Source organism: Argentina silus, assembly GCF_951799395.1.
Source record: "Argentina silus genome assembly, chromosome: 18".
Lineage (NCBI taxonomy): Eukaryota > Metazoa > Chordata > Actinopteri > Argentiniformes > Argentinidae > Argentina > Argentina silus.
Window position 1 is genome coordinate 4,774,083 of NC_139672.1, and position 19,949 is coordinate 4,794,031.

General features: G+C 46.7%; 1 protein-coding gene across 1 annotated transcript; it reads right to left on the reverse strand.

The window, feature by feature from the left end:
- Positions 1–1,994: 1,994 nt before the first annotated feature.
- prkci (protein kinase C, iota) lies at positions 1,995–18,243 on the reverse strand. The gene is made up of 18 exons (XM_083690612.1): positions 17,943–18,243; positions 13,216–13,337; positions 10,841–10,930; positions 10,144–10,194; positions 9,717–9,802; positions 9,318–9,455; positions 9,142–9,199; positions 8,477–8,532; positions 7,346–7,522; positions 6,597–6,694; positions 6,251–6,337; positions 5,541–5,676; positions 5,137–5,224; positions 4,488–4,613; positions 4,232–4,311; positions 3,968–4,057; positions 2,649–2,764; positions 1,995–2,388 (listed from the first exon to the last, which is right to left on the reverse strand). The coding sequence occupies exons 1-18, from the start codon at positions 18,023–18,025 to the stop codon at positions 2,301–2,303; spliced, it is 1,770 nt and encodes a 589-aa protein (XP_083546738.1). The 5' UTR covers positions 18,026–18,243; the 3' UTR covers positions 1,995–2,300.
- Positions 18,244–19,949: the final 1,706 nt, after the last annotated feature.

Here is a 19,949-nt window from a genome sequence, read left to right on the forward strand (position 1 = left end):
CCAGTAAACATCGTCTCATCGGGGTGGAATCCATCAGCAATCTGATCCTGTTTAATCATTCCACTCAGTTAAGTGATATCTAACCTTACCTCCTGTTTCATTGCAACACTAGACAACAAACAGGCTTCCAAAACAGACACCCATAAGCACACACTCTCAAGATGAGAAATAAATGTTTTATTTCACGTTTATCCGTGTTTTTACATACTGTTAATAAAGATCAGCAGGCTCCTCTGGGTGATTGTCACCCCCCCCCCCCCCCAAAGATCTCACATCATCATCACCAGTTATATTCATTTTCCAATAGTGTTTCCATTGAGGTTCACCCAATAACAGTTATTACAAATCAATGTAGTGATCATTAGAGTCAACAGTAAATTAGATTCTTAAAAAAGTAACAAAAAAATAAACAAAAACATTGCAATGTGTGTAACATGATACATATTCTGAAGTGTACTTGTTCCTCCAAATCACCACGTTGTCCCAGGACACTTAACTGTATATACTTCAACTGAACATTGACTGGAATTATTGTATTATCAATGTCTTTATCAACATAACTCAGACTCAGGGGGTGAAGCAAATGGCTATTCTGAGCTGCTAAATGCTTTAATACAGTTTGTCAATAGTTTGTAAAAAAAAAAAAAAAAAAAAAAAAAATGAATTCAAGACACAAATCAAGGGTCAGAGGTGGTCAAATCATTTAGCATCCATTCTTTGTACAGCAGACACAGATTAAGGTTTTCAAAACACATGGTCTTAGAGACATGGATATTGGAAAGACCCCCTTAGATGGGCCATACAAACATGTGGTCTGGGCTTTGGTCACCCCCCACCCCACCCCACCCCCAAGTACCACCCATTTCAATAACCACCTCAGTATTCAGATTCAAAGTGACAAACAAACATGGAATGGAGAAACAGTAGAAAAATAAAATAAAGTGAAAACAGAATATAACAACAGTTTCAGAAAGGCATTGTATTATAAAAATGAACAAAGGAAAAAAAAATCTTTATATATAATTTCTATGACTGTGTAATCTTAGGACAGCAATGTCTTCCTATTGTTTAGACTGTACCTTCTAAGCGTACCACCAAGACATGTTTTCTTCTTCTTTTTCTTTTTTTCGAAAACATTTTTTTGGTCCTGTGTGAGCATAGATCGCATGGATGGTCTTGTCTGCATAGCTAGTTTCTTAGCTAGTGCTCCAGCATTACTCTAGTCCTCCTATCCCACCCCCTCTTCACAGTTTGTCAGTATCTACATTAGTGTTGGTTGGCTGCTGAGCTTCCCTCACTCGAGGAGAATGGCCTCCGACCTGAAACCCCAGGGGCGCCCCGATAGTCTGTCCTCTATTCCTCGCGTCCGCCTTCCCCACGACCTTCTCAAAACGCATCGGAGGAGAAGATCTAAGGTTCCTCCCGTTAGGTCTTCCCCTCCGATGTTTTTTTCCGGGAAGGAAGCGAGGAGAGAGGAAGCGAGGATTAGAGGACAGACTATTGGGACACAACCCTTCTCTGTTCCAGACGGTGTGCCCCAGACTACTGTTAACTTAAACAATAGACAGTCCGGCCTCCCTGGCTCTGATACGAAGCCAGGCTTGACATAACACTTAGGACATTGTATATAGAGACTGCTATGTCATTAAATAAAAATGAGAAAAATATATAGATTCGGTTTTTTTTCTTCTTCTTCTTCTCTTTTAAAAAGGCTAGTGTCGTGTTCCTTCCTTGCTCTACAGACGTGGTGCTGCACGAAGCTAATACATGTGGACGACGTTGAGGGAAAAACCTTTCCAACTGTCATGTCCCCCGTGATCTGGCTTGGAGCTAAAAGGCCTTGTCTAACATATATCCTCAATGGTATTTTAATATGTACAAATAAAATATGCATCAAAACACCACGAGTAGAGGAGAGAGGAAGGTTCGTTCATCTCCCGTGGACTGTCTTGTGTCCCCTCTTTCCCTCCCCCCCCCCCCCCCCCACCCCGTGTCCAGTAACCTAGGGAACAACCTCGAAGCCTCATTGGCTACTGAGAGAGCAGGCCCTGATGACCACATTGATATCAGTGCGGATTTTAACATGATACAAAAATAATTAAGAAAAAGGTAGACTTAAGGACTAGTGGTTATAAATGGCAGAGAGTGAGATTGGTTTGGCAAATTAGCGTCTCTTGAGCCCCAGCGGCCCTCGTACAGAAGGATGATGTCAGCGGTTGGGTTGTCTCGTTGTAACCATGCAAAGTTTACTAAAAGACGTTGAGGAGATGCGGTGTATGGAGCAGGAGGTGGTTGGCCCCTCACACACACTCCTCCGCCGACATCAGGAGAGGGTTGATGTATTCAAACCCTTCGAATTCTGACTGGTCAATCTTCTTAACGGCGTCACTGGAACGAGGAGAGAACAGAAGGTGGTTAAAGAGAGTAATCTGACATGTCAGGATAGTTATTGATTGTGTGACACATGCGTGACGTTATCGCCGAAGAAATATTTACTCATCAAATATCTTACGAATCTAGAGATAAAAATGTGACCTTTCCGTTTAAATAAAGGATAAATTAAAAACACAAAATAAAAAAGTAACTCCCGTGATAAAACATGAATCTAAATCCTCAATCAAGAAGAGCAAATTAATTGAGACGCTCACTCGTCATCGGGCGTGAGTTGGATAGGCTCGTTGGTGAACTGGGCGTCAAAGTTGTCCAGACCAAACTCCCCTGAGATGTTGGGCTTGAATGGCGGGACCACCTGCTTCTGCTCCATCTGAAACAACACAGTCAAAGTCAGCCATGAGGCGCTTCCTTCCTCAGCTACATTACAGTCACACATGGAACTAAAAAGGTGAAACTATTACTATTCATTTGTATTTCCCAGAAAAATAAAACAATTGGTCTCTATTCTATAAGGCCAGTGTCGCAGAAGGTCAATTTCAACTCCAAGAAAATAGTTTAGAACTATTACAAATGTGAGATAAAATAACCTGTAGCTAAAAAGTATCACACTAATAGGTTATATCTGTCTCCAGTTGAGGAGGAATAGTGATTCTAGGCTCAGCAGTGAGTGGAAGGTAAACTACCATCTCTCTGAGCCCAGAGGCAGCAGCAGGGAACAGGGAAGTTGAACGCTGAACGCTGCCCCCCCTGCAGGCAGACTGAGGCGCTGCAGGGGCTCGTATTCAGGCTGTCTGTGGAGGGAAAGCGTAACCTGATCCCTCCAGACAGTCTGACCTCCGAGTCCCTGCTGGCCCAGACCAAACAGGGAAAAGAGGTCACAGTTATCCTGTGAGCGCTTGAGCGCTTGCTCACTTGCTCTACCCCCCCACCCCTCCCCCCCCATTGTGAGAGCCGCCCTCCTGACTGCCTGTTGCCTTCCTGGTTGCCTGTAGGGAGTTTAGGCTGACGGGCCTCAACGGTGATAACCCTTAACTCTGACACAGTCTCTCTGTCTAGGGAGGAGGGAAAGGGGAAAAGTGACCTTGCGCACTTAAATGTGACCTTCTGTTGTCTGATTGGCTCTTTTCCCCTTTGATGTACTGGGAGAAGCAGCTGAACATTACGAGGATGTCAACTGCCTTGTCCCCTCTGGCGGACACCGCATGAGCAGTGTGCATGAAGTTAAAGTTCATTTTCAAGTCATGAGAATTAAAAAAAGTGCTTTGTTTTGATGGCAGTAAAGATTCATGTTTCCATTTTTATATGTCAAAGTGTTACACTATGTCCAAACAAAAGATGAGAGAGAGGGAGGGAGAGAGAGAGAGAGAGGGGGAGAGAGAGAGAGAGAGAGAGAGAGAGAGAGAGAGAGAGAGAGAGAGAGAGAGAGAGAGAGAGAGAGAGAGAGAGAGAGAGAGAGAGAGAGAGAGAGAGAGAGAGGGGAGAGAGAGAGAGAGAGAGGGGGAGAGAGAGAGAGAGAGAGAGAGAGAGAGAGGGGGAGAGAGAGAGAGATAAGAAGGGATGACTCATAACTCACAAGGTCCCAGTCTACATTTCGGAAGAACGGATGGCCCATGATGTCAGCGAAGCCCGTCTGAGGGTGGCAGCCCAGACGCTCTTTAGGCTCCTGTGGGAGAAAGAGATAGACAGGAAGGAGGGAGGGAGGGAGGGAGGGAGGGGGGAGGGGGTGAGATAAAAGAGTGAGTGAGGACTAGTGCAAAGGTTCAATCCATCATTCCCCCCCAGGTGCAGCCAGAGATGACCACGTTAGGATTGATCAGCCTGTCTGCTCCCTCGTTACCTTGTTTAGGAATCCCTTGAGGACGCTGGCGGCTTTGACTGACAATGACCGGGGAATTCTGATCTGTTTTTCCAATATTACTGCAAAGACGAGACAGGGAGGAGATGGTGAGATAGGCTGTCTCAGAGACAGGCGGTAAGGTACGGGTGTGGTGCTGTCTCCTAGTTATTCATTAATTAATTAATTAATTCATTTATTCATTCATTTATTCATTCATTCATTCAAGCAGTGTCACTAGTGGATGTGTGATGGATACCTTGGAAGAGGTAGTCTTCTGTGTTCTGGTCAGGGTTGTCAGAGCTCCCCACGATGTCGAAGGGCGACCGACCAGCCATCATCTCAAACATCAGGACCCCCAGCGCCCACCAGTCCACACTGAAGCCTGAAGGACACACAAATACATAGATACATACAGTATGTATCCAGACCCCGACCAACAGCTTCTCCCCGCAGGCCATAAGACTGCTCAACTGACACCACCTCAGGCGCAGCGCAGCCCCCCCCCCCCCCCCCCCGGGAACTATACCTCAGGTCTTTCTCTCCCTACCCCCCCCCCCCCCCCCCCCCAATTATTATATTGCATTGTTGATTGTTGCATTGTTGAGGAGCATGCTTGCACAAAGCATTTCATTGAACCGTCTACAGCTGTATTCTGTGTATACAATAAATAAACTTTGATTTTGATTTGACATGAGACACACACATCCTACAGAGGAAACACTGACAATAATTCACTATATAAATGTAAGCCGTGCCTTTAATTTTAATATGGATATATTTAAGAAACATGATAGGTGCAAGGAGAATGTGTGTGAGATGTGGTTGTGCACTCATGTTTGTTGTCTTCCACGTGTATGTATTCGGCATTCGTGTGTCAAATATCAATTTCAGCAGCACTTTTTTACCGTAATCCTCTCCTCTGAGTATTTCAGGGGCAATGTAATTGGGGGTCCCACAGAAAGTACTGGTCGTGTCTCCAGGTCTCAATCCCTCCTGCAGGGCACAAGGATTATTGAGGACACACCCCTCAGGGTACAGGCTTACACACGGCACAACATTTCAACCAAAGAAATTCTCATCTACAGAACTCTGGGGTCGGGCGACACAATCTTCCATAGCTATACAAGGTAATGACAAAGGCGAGTTCATGTTCTCTCCCAACTACCAATGATTTTAGTAATCTCATTAATAACCATTTCGTAAGTATGTGGTTTTCATGTATATACAGGTCATTTCGATACCATTATCCAGGTAAATATGCTGGTTTTCAGTAGGCCGTCTTGTTTCAAGCCACTATCTCGACACGCACCTTGCACATGCCGTAGTCTGTGAGTTTGATGTGTCCCTCTGACTCCAGCAGCACGTTGTCCAGTTTCAGGTCTCTGTAGATGATGCCGCGCTCATGGAGGTAATTCAACGCCAGGCTGATTTCTGCTGAGTAAAACCTGAAGGAGAATGGAAAACAAACAGTCAAACTCAGATCACTTCGAACACATCAGTGATCAGCCAAATGACGCTGGCTCAAACACGAGAGGGCCTTGTCCATGTTGACCAGGCTGAGCCCATGCACGCCGCCTAACGATCAGTGTGATCTGGTTGTCAGGGAGACTCAGGGTTTCTACCCAAACGATGTAAAAGCGGCGCTCCGACACGATGTAAACATTTCAGAGCAAATGAAACTGATATTTAGTCATCAGATCAAATCGTATGCGTCACGAACATCGCATCGCATAGCCAGCCATAACCGACAGCGAAATGCACCGGGATCTCGCTCCTCGCTCCACAACAGTCAGCGACAAACGATAGCCGCCATCTTTGATCGCCGATGACATCGTTGTTAAAAGCAAAAGAGTGAAAGACTAACTCATTATCAAGTTCCTCAATTAATTCGGTTTTAGCTGTATTATTATTATTTTTTTAGCGCATTTTGACATGAATGAACGTGAGCCGGTTTTTGATAATGCCATCCAGCGCCACCTTTTAAAAAAAAAAACTCCTGAGGAGAACCGTGAGACTTACCTGGCATGTTCTTCTGGAAGTTTCCTCTGTCTCTGCATGTGGAACATAAGGTCTCCGCCGTTCACATACTCAATGACAAAGAAGAGCCTACGAGAGAGAGAGAGAAAAAATAGTCGGTTTAAATTTGTTCCAGTATTTCTTTGAATTTGGTCAGAAGGAAAACGGTTTCTTTCATGTTTTTTTTGGGTAAATTGAATTCTGAGGAAAAAGGATTGATTTCCAGGGTAGAGGAGCGAAACAAGCTGAATGCAGCACTAAATGTCCCACAGTCATGTAACAGGGTTCCCTGCTGTGAGAGGGGGAGAGTGTGAGGATATGCTCTGTGTGTGAAGGGTATAATTCTCACCTGCTTTCTGTCTGGAAACATGAGTGGAGCCCCACCAGGAAAGGATGATTGGAGGCCTGCTCAAACACGTGCTTTTCTGTTTGGACCCAGTCGATGTCCTACATACACACACACACAGACACACACACACACACACAGACACACGGTAAGTCAGGGATCATTTCGATATACTTTAGAGCTCTTAAACACCAAGCAAACTAAGCACATATCGAACAATCAATCAACCATCTCATGAGAGTAGCCACAAAAAAAGGAAGATTGCGAATGTGAGTTAGAGTTCGAATGGCTGAACGGGTCTGTATTGACAGGTAGATAATACTATGGGCTGGGCAGCAGCTCAAGCTGACAGCAGGGATGGCAGATCACAGAGAATCGATCAAGAAGCGCTTGTCAATTTGTCAATCACGCTAAGTGCATCGACTCATGCCTTGCCAACCACTCACTTCGTTGCCGAAGGTGTTATTAAATGTGTACCAGATCTAGATCAATTCAGATGAGATATGATTTCTACACCACCTAACGGAGACAGGGAACTGCGGTCTAGAGGGGTTAATTACATGAACAAACATGCTTCACAAGGACTCGATTGAAAATCAGTGGTAAATATGCTCTCTGGTCTAAATCAATAACAGTCAAAATGATATGCTTATTTTATTGAGGAATTATTTTTGTATGACGCTCTGTGTGAAGGTAACTGTGTGTGTGTGTGTGTGTGTATGTATAAAATCCCTATCCAAATGCCAGTTTACCTCGTCATCGTTGACCAGCTCCTTCTTGACCACCTTCATGGCGTAGATGCGCTCCGTCTTTTTCAGCCGCACCAGCAGCACCTTGGCGTAGCTGCCTCTCCCGATGACCCGCAGGAGGTCAAAGTCCACCAGGCCCAGACTGGACACCGACTTCCCCGTGTCTCTGCTGCTCCTCGCCTGGAGGACGGGCAGATGGACAGAGGTCAGGCAGGCAGACAGACAGGCAGACAGACAGAGAGGCAGGCGGGCAGACAGGCAGGCAGACATTGATTACTTTATCTTATGGTGACTGATGGATAGATGATTCACTTACTTAAACAAATGTATTTGTCGTAAGTTGCTTTGTATAAAGGCGTCTGCTAAATGCCATAAATGTAAATGTAAATGACAGGCAGGCAGACAGACAGATGTGAGGCCAATAGAGGGGGTGCCACCACCACTTCCCCCAATCAACAACTGTCTGGAAGCTCCCTACCACAAGCCTTCTACCCCACATCATCCTCCTCTATTGCTACCAGGCATACCACAGTCTCTCCCCCTGCTCTGCCTTCCTCCCGGTGAACCAGAGCCTCCATACCTCCCTCTGGTGACACCCCCCCCCCAAGTCATCCTTCCCTTGTTCCAAATATAAAATCCATAAGGTCCCTCGATCCCTACATCTCTCTTTCTCTTCACCTTTATCTCTCCATCTCTCCCTCCCTCTCTCCCTCCCTCCCTCCCTCGTGCTGTACAGGCCCTGTAGTTGAGCTGTGTTGAAAGGCTACTTTTAATAGCTCCACCGCAGGAAATCAATAACACCGCTGCTGCGCGGGGGCCTGCATCTGCATGCTCACCCTCTAACACAGTCACAAACACGCTCGGACGCACGAGCGCACGCACACACACACACACAATGACAGCATCTACCTGACCTGTAACCGCTATTAACTCGAACAGCGTTCTATAAACCGCAAGCATAAAGTAGAGGTCAGAGATGCAGGCTAAGAGACAGCTGCCCTTGTGCATCACACACACACACACACACACACACACACACACACACACACACACACACACACACACACACACACACACACACACACACACACACCTGACAGACGGAGATTTCACACTCGGTAGCTGAGTACTCACCTCTTTCTCTTCTCCATCGTAAGTCAAGCTCTCTCTGGAGTCTTTGTTTTGAGGACCTGTGAGACGGTGAGAGACGGAGTGAGAGACAGTCTCCCATACTTCACAGCCCTAGACAGCTCCGGCTCCTCAGCAGCAACACCCACTCACACCAGCGCTTGAAATGTGTTTGTGCCAATTCCAAGATTGATCTAAGGAGAGGAAACTAGGTCTTCTCCTCCAACTCATTGTCAGTAGGAAGCCAGTGGAGGACGGAGGAGAGGACGCAGAGGAACCAGGTTTCGCACAAGTGAGAAAGGGCGGCCGGCCTCTAAAAAAGGGCTGGTCAGCTACTGACCGGAGTTCTGATGGTGGCCCTAAGCCTTCTCGTCAGCCTCTCAACCACCTGACAGGACTTACATCTGTCCAAACTCAACGCAGCTTATTAACTTGTGGCTGGACCAAGCTGCTGAGGTCAAACTTGGTCTGCATTCACAAAGTGTTAAAGCCTAAATGTGTTTGTTTGTTCTTGTATGTGAGGTTGTGTTTGTTGGGTGTTTTCCATGCCGACTCATTCTGCTGTGTCTAAGGTTCCACCTTCTACAGCTTAGAGAGGTGTCTGAATACAAGGCATCTGTGAGATGAGGGTGTGAGATGTGTGTGTGTGTGTGTGTGTGTGTGTGTGTTACCTGGCTGCTCAGGGTGTTCTAATGGAGATTGTCCTGGACCTGGCCCCATGATTGGCTCCTGGGAAGAAGACAAGACATGGAGAAATGATGAGGAAAAGTGAACAGCATGCATCCAGTCTAACAGTCAGTCCATAACACCGTGAGAGGTGAGCTTGACTGTCCCCCCCCAAGCCCACCTGTATCATCTGCCTGCCACAATCCACAGTGACCAGTTTGTGGCACTTCTTGTGGACCAGCAGTTTGCAGTTGATGCATTTGTAGCCCTGTCGACCCAGGCCCCAGATGCGGTCGGTACAGATGGCACAGTGAGCCCGCTAGAACAGAAGAGAGGAAAGAGAGAGAGAGAGAGAAAACACAAATCAGACAACCCAATCCATTTTATATGACACAGACATTCTCAACTCACTGCCATTGACTTTTTCCTAAGATATCATACTATATACGGTGGATATAGGCTATACGGTGGATTCAAACAAGTACATCATTATTTGTGGGTTGAGGCTTTTGAGACACGTAATTCCTATCTCTGCCGGTCCTCAGAGACCACAGAGAGGAGGTGGAGGTTGTTTGCTCACCCTGTTAAAGCGCTTGGCCTGGAAAGCATGGCCGCTGGCGTAGTAGAGCTTTCTCCAGCGCCGCGCTCCGCGCCGGTATATAGACTCTGAGGAGGAGGAACAGAGGTGGAGAGGGAACCGGTGTGTGTGTGTGTGGGTGGAGAAACTATCAACCTTTTTTTTTTTTTTTTCGCAAACAACAAACTCTTACAACAAAGCCGGGGGTCAGCGGTGTTTAGGGCTGGGTATTGGTAATGACCTCATCATAATACTACATTGCGATACATATATTTACTGAACATTGAACTGAAAATTCAACCTACAAGCGGTATCGATTTTTTTTTTTTTTTGCACAGCCCTAGTAGTGTGTGCGCTTCACAGTGAACTGGATGAGAGAAGATGAGCTGTTTTAAAGAGAGGTGGATATAAGGGGGTCAAGAGGACTTACTGTCCTCTCCTGGGCAAGGCATGCCAGCCTTCTCTGGAATACAGGGAAATACTGAAAGAAAGACAACACATCATTACAATCTACATTGTGCGCGTGCATTGTTAAATTACAGGTATGAGAAGTACAAGGAAGCAGATCTCAGCTTGTTCATAAGGTATTAGATACTAGATACTGCTGAAATACAAGCCTTGTGAGAAAATGATCTACCGTATTCCAGCATATTTGCTACAGATATTGATGCTGTACCTCTAATATCAATTCCTGTTACTTAACTGTCAGCTACTGTGGATACAAACTCCAGGTTACGTGCCTGTGCATGAAGGAAGTCAGGTTGTGTGTGTGTGTGAGTCAGAGGTGAGGCGTGTAGAGTGGACACACTCTCATTAACAAGCAGACCTGCCGACCCCCCCCCGCCGCACCCCCTCCCCCTGCGGTGACATCAGCCTTGCTCTTGACCTCTGACATCACTCCAGTCTTGATTAAACTAAACCAAACACACAGCAACCATCTCTGCCCTGGTTTACTAGTGCACATTTACATCCCTGTCAAATCACATACTCCATATCTCGACACACGTACTCGTCTCCTCCGTCCTGACCTCTGGATTAACAATGAGAACACTGCCTACGCGTAGGAAAAACACACACACTTGGGCTTGGTTTGTGTCTTAACTACGGCGGTAGTTATATGAGCTTACCGTGAATGATGAGCTCAGAGTCTTTGTTGAGCTCATAGAGACGCAGGGCTTCCTCCAGCTCCAGCTGTGATGACACTGTGCAGGGGTCTCCTGAGAGGAGAGAGGACATCAAAACAGAATTTATAGAAGATCATTTATTCCGCTCCCAGAGCTTGATTCTTTTTTAATGTCCCATGGGTGTCTACAGATTTCGGGAAACACTGCTTTTAGCAACTGAGACATGCTCTTCTGGGTGGACTGAGGTTGGAGCAGTGGTTCCTTACACTAGATTTAAGTCCTTGGTTAGGGACCAGCTCACAGAGACACACTCTCGTTTTGATTGATTAATGTGTGTATTTTGTAGTGTTTCGGTGTTGTTTTGTAATCATGTTTATAGTGTAAACAGGGACACACCCGCAAAAGAGACCTCTGTCTCAAGTGTGTCTCCCTGGATAAATAAAAGTTAAATAAAACATTAGATTTGAGACGGGCTACAGCACACTGTGAGATTCGTGACGATAGAGACAGTGGACTAGAACATCACAAGTCACTCCTTGCATGCAGAGGTCAGGACCGTCAACTGAGGCCTCCGGCTGACTGGGGCCAGTGACGTCAAGACAGCACAACCTCCTCCACAAACTAGTGGCCTGGAGGTGTTTACACAGTAGCATTGGACAGATGAGAGGGTGAGGGAGAGAGGGGAGAGAGAGAGAGGGGGGGGGGGGGGGAGAAAGAGAGGCACGCTCACTCAGAGAGATGACAGCTATGACACACACATACACGGGAGTGCTCTGACTGTGAGGTCATTAACTGTTTGAGAGAGAGAGAAGAGGTATCAAGGTGTGTTTAGGGGGGGGGGGGGAGAGAGCAATGACATTGCAATATTTGTGTACCTGCTTAGTCATGAGAGCTAACACACGGCGGTACGAGTGGAAGGGAAACTACACAGGGCCCTGGCAGTGTTGTGGGGGAGGGGGGGGGGAGATCACAAAAGTTGGGCCAGTGAGAGCTGTAATGTGGCAACACACTCTCTGTCCCCCCCCCCCCCCCCCCCCCCACACACACACAGGGTTCCAAAGCCAGATCTCCACGGCACCACGGTCACTGAGGCTGCGAGCTCTTCACAGTTAACTTCCTCTAGCGTAACGACTAAAACTCGCATTAGCGGATGTACTCGCTTTAGAACACATGCTAAGTGGGAGTGCGAGTGGGTGTGTGGAGGCAACCAGCTCAAGCGGAGGTGAGGTCGTTATGAAGGAGAGAGCACGTTTCTGTTCGGAAGGCTACGCCGCCCGCGTCTACCGAGGCAGATCGCCGGTGAATTATGAGACATTCATTAAGCCGCTTGACCTTTTCCCCGAACAACTTGACGTGTCTGTATGAGTAATAACAGCACACCACGGAGGCAGAGACTAAAGAGGCCGGCGCACCTAAAGGCTCATTTATATATCTTCCGCGTCCAGATTGGTCCACAGGGCAGAAATCGCGTAATAGTGTGCGTGTGTGTGTGTGGGGGGGGGGGGGGGGGCAATGTAGAAGGGTCTGCACGGAGATCCACACACCTCCCAGAAAAAGTGTCCGTGTTGAAAACCTCTGCACAGATTTCTAGCGTTTCTGCTAGAGTCACATCATGGATTCATGCGGGGTTCCGCAGACAATAAACACGCAAACCCCTGTGCAGATTAAACCCCTGTGCAGGTTAAACCCCTGTGCAGGTTAAACCCCTGTGCAGATTAAACCCCTGTGCAGATTAAACCCCTGTGCAGATTAAACCCCTGTGCAGATTAAACCCCTGTGCAGGTTAAACCCCTGTGCAGGTTAAACCCCTGTGCAGGTTAAACCCTGCGTCCGCTGTGAAAAGCCACACGGGATGTCAATGTGGAAGGTATAAATCAGCCTCAACACTGCCTACTATGGGGCACTTAGTGGCGTAGCACACTAATGTGCATACCACATCATAGCGAGGTTCCTGGTTCGATTCTGACCCTTGACGTGTCTTGCATGTCGTCCCTCCTCTCTCTCCCATCCTTCCTGTCAATCTCTACTATCTCTATCCCAATAAAGCAGAAATGCCCCCCCCCCCCAAAAAAAAAAAACACTGCCTACTATGACATCACGTGAGAGACCTTCGTGTCCATATATGGATGGGTGGATAGATGTGTGGGTGGGTGGATAGGTGTGTGGGTGGGTGGATAGATGTGTGGGTGGGTGGGTGGGTGGATAAGTGGATAGATGTGTGGGTGGGTGGATGGGTGGATAGGTGTGTGGGTGGGTGGATGGGTGGATAGGTGTGTGGGTGGAAGAGGAGGAAGGGGGTGGATGAGGAGGAAGGGGGTGGAAGAGGAGGAAGGGGGTGGATGAGGAGGGGAGGAGAGGAGAAGAGAAAAGCGGCGAACCTTCCTCGTCGATCCACTTCATGGTGAAGACCTGGTCGTTGTCCATGGAGCACATGTCCTTGACCTCGCCGTACAGGCCCTCGTAGGAGATGGAGGGCTCAAAGTGTGTGATCATGATGTCCCTGCGAGGAGAGAGGGGAAACACACAGTGAGGGATAAGACGCTAAAGACACTCTCTCTCATGACTGAAACAACACAATGAGCTGTGGGATCTATACAACCGTTTACCGTATTACAGAAAGCTACATACATTTATAAAAAAAAAAATAAAATAAAAAAAAAATAGATAATGTAGCACACTTGTACTACTCCTTTAAGGTGTTCTGGTGTGACGAGGTGAAGCAGTGAGTTGAACTGAGTTGGGGAGCGTAAAGGAGAATCAAAGAGAAGGCGGGGTAACATGGCAACGTGCGCGAGGGGGAAGAGAGAACGGGGAGGGAAAACGCGGCTGTAGCCCCATCAATGCCCTGGCCCCTACAACCGACCACCACCAGCTCAGCTAGAATGACCCCTGCAACATCCATCAACCCCCCCGGATGGGGATTTTCTCAGGAGCCTGCAGGTGAGCGACAGAGAGAGTACGCCCGCCCGCCCGCCCGCTCCCCCCACCACCACCACAGTCGTCGCGTGATCGCCGGGGCTCTGAAGGAGAGTGGGATTGATGGGCCGCCGCTCGGCTCCTGGCGCCCTTTGCCCAATGACAGTGTGTTTACGAGGCGGACCGCGCGGCTGTTTTACAGCTGCACAGGCGACAGGGCTTTGTGCTTTATACCTGGGTGTCTCGGAGGAGGAGGAGGAGGAGGAAGGGGGGGGGGGGGGGGGGGGTGAGGAGAGAGAGAGAGAGAGAGGAGAGAAGTGTGCGGGGCAGAAAGAGAGGCAGACAGAGGGAGACAGTGTGGGAGAGAGCAGGTCAGGCGGACAGAGAGAGAGAGAGACAGAGAGAGAGAGAGAGAGAGAGAGAGACAGAGAGAGCATCACAGCCAGAGTGACCCCTAAGGGCAGAACCCTCTCGCTCTCTTTACTACCATCATCAAAGGGGCCCCAATCCCATCAGCTGGTGCTCTTTATGGAGGGCCGATAAAACCGAACCCCCAGAGTGAAACACACACACAGACACACACACAAACACACTCAAGGACATCCACCACAGCACAAGGCCAGGCCAATACAGACAGAGTAGTAGTGGTGCACTGTAAACAGGATTGAGGGCATGCCAAAGACATTGCTATAATTCCACTTGGGTGTTTGTGTGTTACAATGACTGCAAAAAAAGAGACAGTGCCTCAGGTGAGCCCATAGCACTTGTCTCACATGTTAACGGTCTAAACTCATAACTCCGGCCTTGAGGAGTGAGTGACAGGTTATGAGCAGGTCGAAAATTGGCTGATACTCTCTCCAATTTTCTCTCACTTCCTCCATGGTGTTTGTGTTAATCATTGACAGGAGGGGGATGGAAGGGATACTCCCGTGGACGTCTCCCCAGCTGGGCCTCCTCTACTTCCTCCTACAGCGGCAGATAGGAGCAGGAGAACACCTCGGCTCCCACAACGTCCGCACACACCAGCAACGCCGTTCCTCCGCCGGCAACACAGAGCCTGCACTCATGCCAGCAGTCTACTTACTGAGTGTAACTGAACCGGGACGGTAGCTGTTCATTAAAACACCTAGCCGCTACACTGTAGTTAAAGCTTACCAGGTCGCCGCTCCAACAAAGAGTCCGCTGTTGTGTGCCGACTCTGTTACACCGAGGAGCGCTGCGCTGCTGCTCACTGGCGCTAGGCAACAGCCTCACAGAAAGCTGTATATTGGCACAGACGAGAGGTTAAAAAAAACCTCAAACTAATGAAATGCCCAGGGGCACCTAGAGATCGTGCAGTGGGGATTTCACTAAGTGAGTAATACAGATGGATTGGGCAGGCCAGTAGCTCACCACTGATGAGTAAGAGGGGGGGGAAATGGCATTCCACACAGAAATGACATTCCGTTCTACTGTGCTGGCCCTATATGAAGTTTGTTACGGAAGATTAAAAAGGCGGGGAGAGGCATCGTGGCCCCCAGCTTCTAAATAACCCATTAAAAACCCAGCCCCCCCCCCCCCCCCCCCCCCCACCGCACCGCCACCCCCCGGATCTGCCGAGCAAGAGTGCATTCGTCACCGCTGACCGCTCAAGCAAGGGAGAGGGTCAGGGTGCCTCCCCAGGAATCACACCTAGGTGATCCATCTCTCTGTCATTGCTGGGGGGGGTATGGAGACCCCCTCCCTTCCCCCCGCGTCCACCTCCACCACCACCTCACAACACCCGCCCTTTCCCGTGAACCTGAACCGGCCCCGTTGCGGTGCTCCGTCCCTGCCCTACGAGCGTGTCAGAGGGTCAAGGTGAGCAGGGTAGAGGATGCTCGCAGTCTCCAAGCAACACAGCCCTCTGTCAGGCTTCAGTCATCACCGGTGCAGGGAGATAAAGCTGCAGTCACGTGCACTACCAATGTGGTAGAGCACAGAGTGGCTCACAGCTGCACACAAACACAAGTCGATACACATCTACAACTTTAATGCGTAACAAAACATTCGCCAGCATGTCATTCACAGAAACACTGCATAGAGACTACATCTCCAATGCACTGTTGACACTGGTGTGCATTGAAAGACACTGACTAGTTATCACGATTGTATTGCATTGTCAGAGGAATGGGGGACAGCTTTGTGTGTCTATTCTATCATGTGCTTGGGGCGTTCGCTGGTTAAAATACATGATGTAAAAGGCTTCCCTTATTCTTAACAAAAACCGAGCCTTAGTGCACTGATGCAGAGAGCTGCTATTTAAGACTGGCAGGCAGTGCTTGCAAAGTGGAAAGGGACACACTACTCAGCCAAGCCACTATAATCCTGTCTTCCTGCAAAACAACCTGCCCAGTTCCACAGGAACCCTGCCTCTGGTTTGGTGAACAGCTGACGGAGAGAGACAATGGTTTCTTTCTAGCAAAGTTCACACATTCGACCAAACGTTCGTAAATGGAGAAGAGAAACACACTTGGAAACTCGGACACGTATTGAACATCAAAGCGCTGTCGCAAAACAATCGGATGGGGTGTAATAACATCATTTTATCTTTAACAATTGACCGCTAAGCTGATAGCTGCCGACCCACATCCTAGTTTCATCCAGTATCTGTTTCCTTCCAGCCATCTGGTGATCACCCTGCAACCACTACTCTTCTAGTCTCTGCTGTCAGGAAGACAAACGGCAGTCTGAGACTGCTACTGCCTGACACCAGACTGGGTGCTGCTGGCCTTGACTGACTACAGTATCTGTGAATGGGAATCCACAGATAATATCATATTTATGCCATTTAGCTGACGCTTTTATCCAAAGAGACTTACATTGCATCGAGTATGCATACATTCAGTATATATGGTCCCAGTGGGAATCAAACCCACAACCTAAGTGTTGTTAGCGTCATGCTCTACCGACTGAGCCACAGAGGACCATAGAGGATCAGATCCTGGACTGCAGCGCTTTTTCTTCTATCTATAACTGGCCAGGATTGAACAGTTTAATACAGAGAACAGCACATACATAGGATAAACCTTGACACTATTCTGATTCTATTCACTATTCTCTTGTATTCACTTGCTTCTTCTCAAATGGGCATGTGTATTGAAGACTATGCTAATTTAGCTGTAATGGTGTGTGGCCCATCACTGCACTTGGCCAAGCTCTGAAACATATCATCCCGCATTCTCTACATAGTTGACATTCCACTACAGCCTTCTCATAAATATTTTCGATGGTTTTGTTTTGAGAAGTACCAGGGACAATACACTGCTTGCGGGGTGTGTAATGGAAAGACTGAGAGGGAAATACAACAGGTCTGGCAGAAGTTACTTGTAATACACGTTTGTCAAGTCTTGGGTGAACTACGATCACAGGCTTCATCACGTAAGGAGTGCCATGGCAACACCTTTGTGACAAATTAATTTCCATCTTCGAATACTTCGCTCTTCAGATCAAACTTTCTTTTTAAGATACCCCCCAAAATAGTGACGTGACAACAGAGACATGGTAGATAATAGACTAACATAGCTTTCTAAATGTCAAGCTATGAAGTATAAGAGAGAATACAAGCATATGTAAATGCTAATGGTAGCTCAGAAGAATAACACTGAGTGAGTTTGCTTCGTTCCATGCTTCCTAGTGTAAAATCTCACAAGTCGTCAAAGTTTGTTTGACCATTGACAGGCTGTCAATTTAGCTCGACAGTCAGCCAGATGAAACAACTCGGCAACTTGGCTAGCAGCTACCAGCTAGCTACCACCACATAGGGTCTACAGGAGAGTAGGAGCCTTACCACGTAGCCTTCTTATGAGACTACTTAGCCCGAGATTCAAGAAGTCTAGCCCCGCCACCTAGTAGCTAGCTAGAACTACCTGTAATTAGCTATAGAATAATACAACAATGAATGAGTTTCATATGAGTGAGATAGCTAACAACAGAACTTAGCTTGCTACATAAGGCTAATATCGGCTAACGTTAGCATTAGCCAGCTAGGCTAGTTTTACATGTCTGGATAGTTTCACTTGTCAAGTTTATCAGCTCGGCTAACAGTTAGCTAGCTAGCTAGTTGGCCAACTAGCTGGCTGGCTAACATCAACATTGAAGCCCAGTTATCAACATCATAAATCAACAATTAACGTGTTTTACTGTAAATAACCCATAGCCTTGAACTTACCCTTTATAATACGCTTTTACCCGGACTTGATGGGGATTCTCGCCGGGGTGGGACATGGTGCTGTCCCGCAACGTCGGCATCATAAGCTCTGCCGCGATTCGGAACTCCACTCACCAAAGATGCCTTCCTTCTACGGCTAACTTGTGTACCACGCCCAAAACTATTTCATCTATATCTTGCGTTGATAGATAAAATAATTAGCTAGCCAACTAGCTATTCATATGGACAATTCGAGTTTTCTTAAATTGACAAAATCCACATATAAAGTAATGTAAAACTTGCGGGGGTCCGTCAAACAACACTCCCTACTGCAAAGGCCTAACGATGGACGAATCCATTAACGGAATGTTAAAGGGGACACAAATAACTTAATACACTTAAACAACAAACAAAAAGCTATACGGATCGCAGGTTAATTTAACTGCATACAACAGCGTATAAATACTAAGTTACAAAACTTTGTCTTTAATCTTGTTGAATGATAAAGAATACATTCAGTTCAAAACTGTATGTGTTTGCCAGCATTCCGATTGTACCAAATGAAATGCGAGGGGGGATACATTTTACGTTATCCAGGCATACAGAAACCCCTCTTAATCTTATTGAGTATGTGGTCTAGTGCTTGTCACACTTTTATGTTCCATTTAACCGCAATGATGATTTGAACATTCTTGTATTGAATGTTGATCACCCATATTGATATTCACGCGTGCATATTGTTATTGACTTAAACTAGGGCAAATACATACACATAAGCATTATGTGCATAAATAGCACGAATAGGCAGTCTATACATCTGTTTGATTTTATTTATATATGTTGCTGTCATTCCGTTTTGAAATACAAAAGTATTGGCCAAATTTATAACACATACGTTTTGGATAACACGATTCAAATGTTTCGACTGGCATTGTCATTCAAAATGATGCCATATATATATATACAGTAGTTTTGCATGAATGTTTTATGTTCCACATTTATGAAGTTAGAGCCTCTTTTCACGAGTCGTATGCCACTTAGTGGACATATCAAACATTACAGTAAGTGCTCCACAGTCTGCAGGTCCGCAGGGACTGCGGTCTCCAAACAAGGTATTGTGTCACTCATCATACCAGCATGGTGATTATAAGTGACATAACTTGAACTGGGTATGAATGTTGTTGTTGTACTCATTCTCTCTACACATTCTCTTGTGGTTGCATGTAGACGGCCAGATGCATTTGATCGCATTGTTCATTGCATTGTTGCATTTTCCTCAGTTTAAGTACAGCTTGAATTAAATTACTTGAAGTGAAACATCCACACAACATGTCTGGGTTAAACTTATTTGGGAACAAATTCAAGCTTACAATGATGTGGTAGGAAAGTCTATAAAACGAAATAAGGCCTATACAGTCTCAAATGCAGTTAGTCAATAATAACATATCATATACCATGAGTAGTGTTGTAATTACTGGTATTATCACCATAACACTAACTCATAGTCGCATTTGAGTCACCATGCAAGCCAACCAATTCCTTACTAAATCTCTTGAGTTATTTTCCCAGGAAAAAGAGAGAAAATGCATTTTATTTCTTTATCCTAGAATCTTTTATCGTTCTACAACATCATGAGAACACCACCGTTGTCTGTAGGGTCAGCAAAAATTGATTGGTTATGTCTTATGATTGCTTGGACATGGTCATGTCTTGGCCCCATAAACTGCGCTATTCTGAGATGTTGCCATGGTAACATCTTTGCAAAAGTAGAAACTGATGCTTTTTTTATGCCGTGGCCAGGCGTGATTCTCATTTCAATTGCTCTTTTTTGTCATGGTCTCAAAAAAGACCATGCGCATCATATACTTAATAGGCCTAAATCTCGAATACAATTCCAGGGCATTGGTGACGATTTGTAGGGTTAGTAACCTATTAGAGCCTAATAGCAAAGACGTTTTGTTCTGCAGTGGCTCATGTAGCTCCTGAGCGGGGGGTTTCAATATATAAAATAATCGCATTATTTTAGTG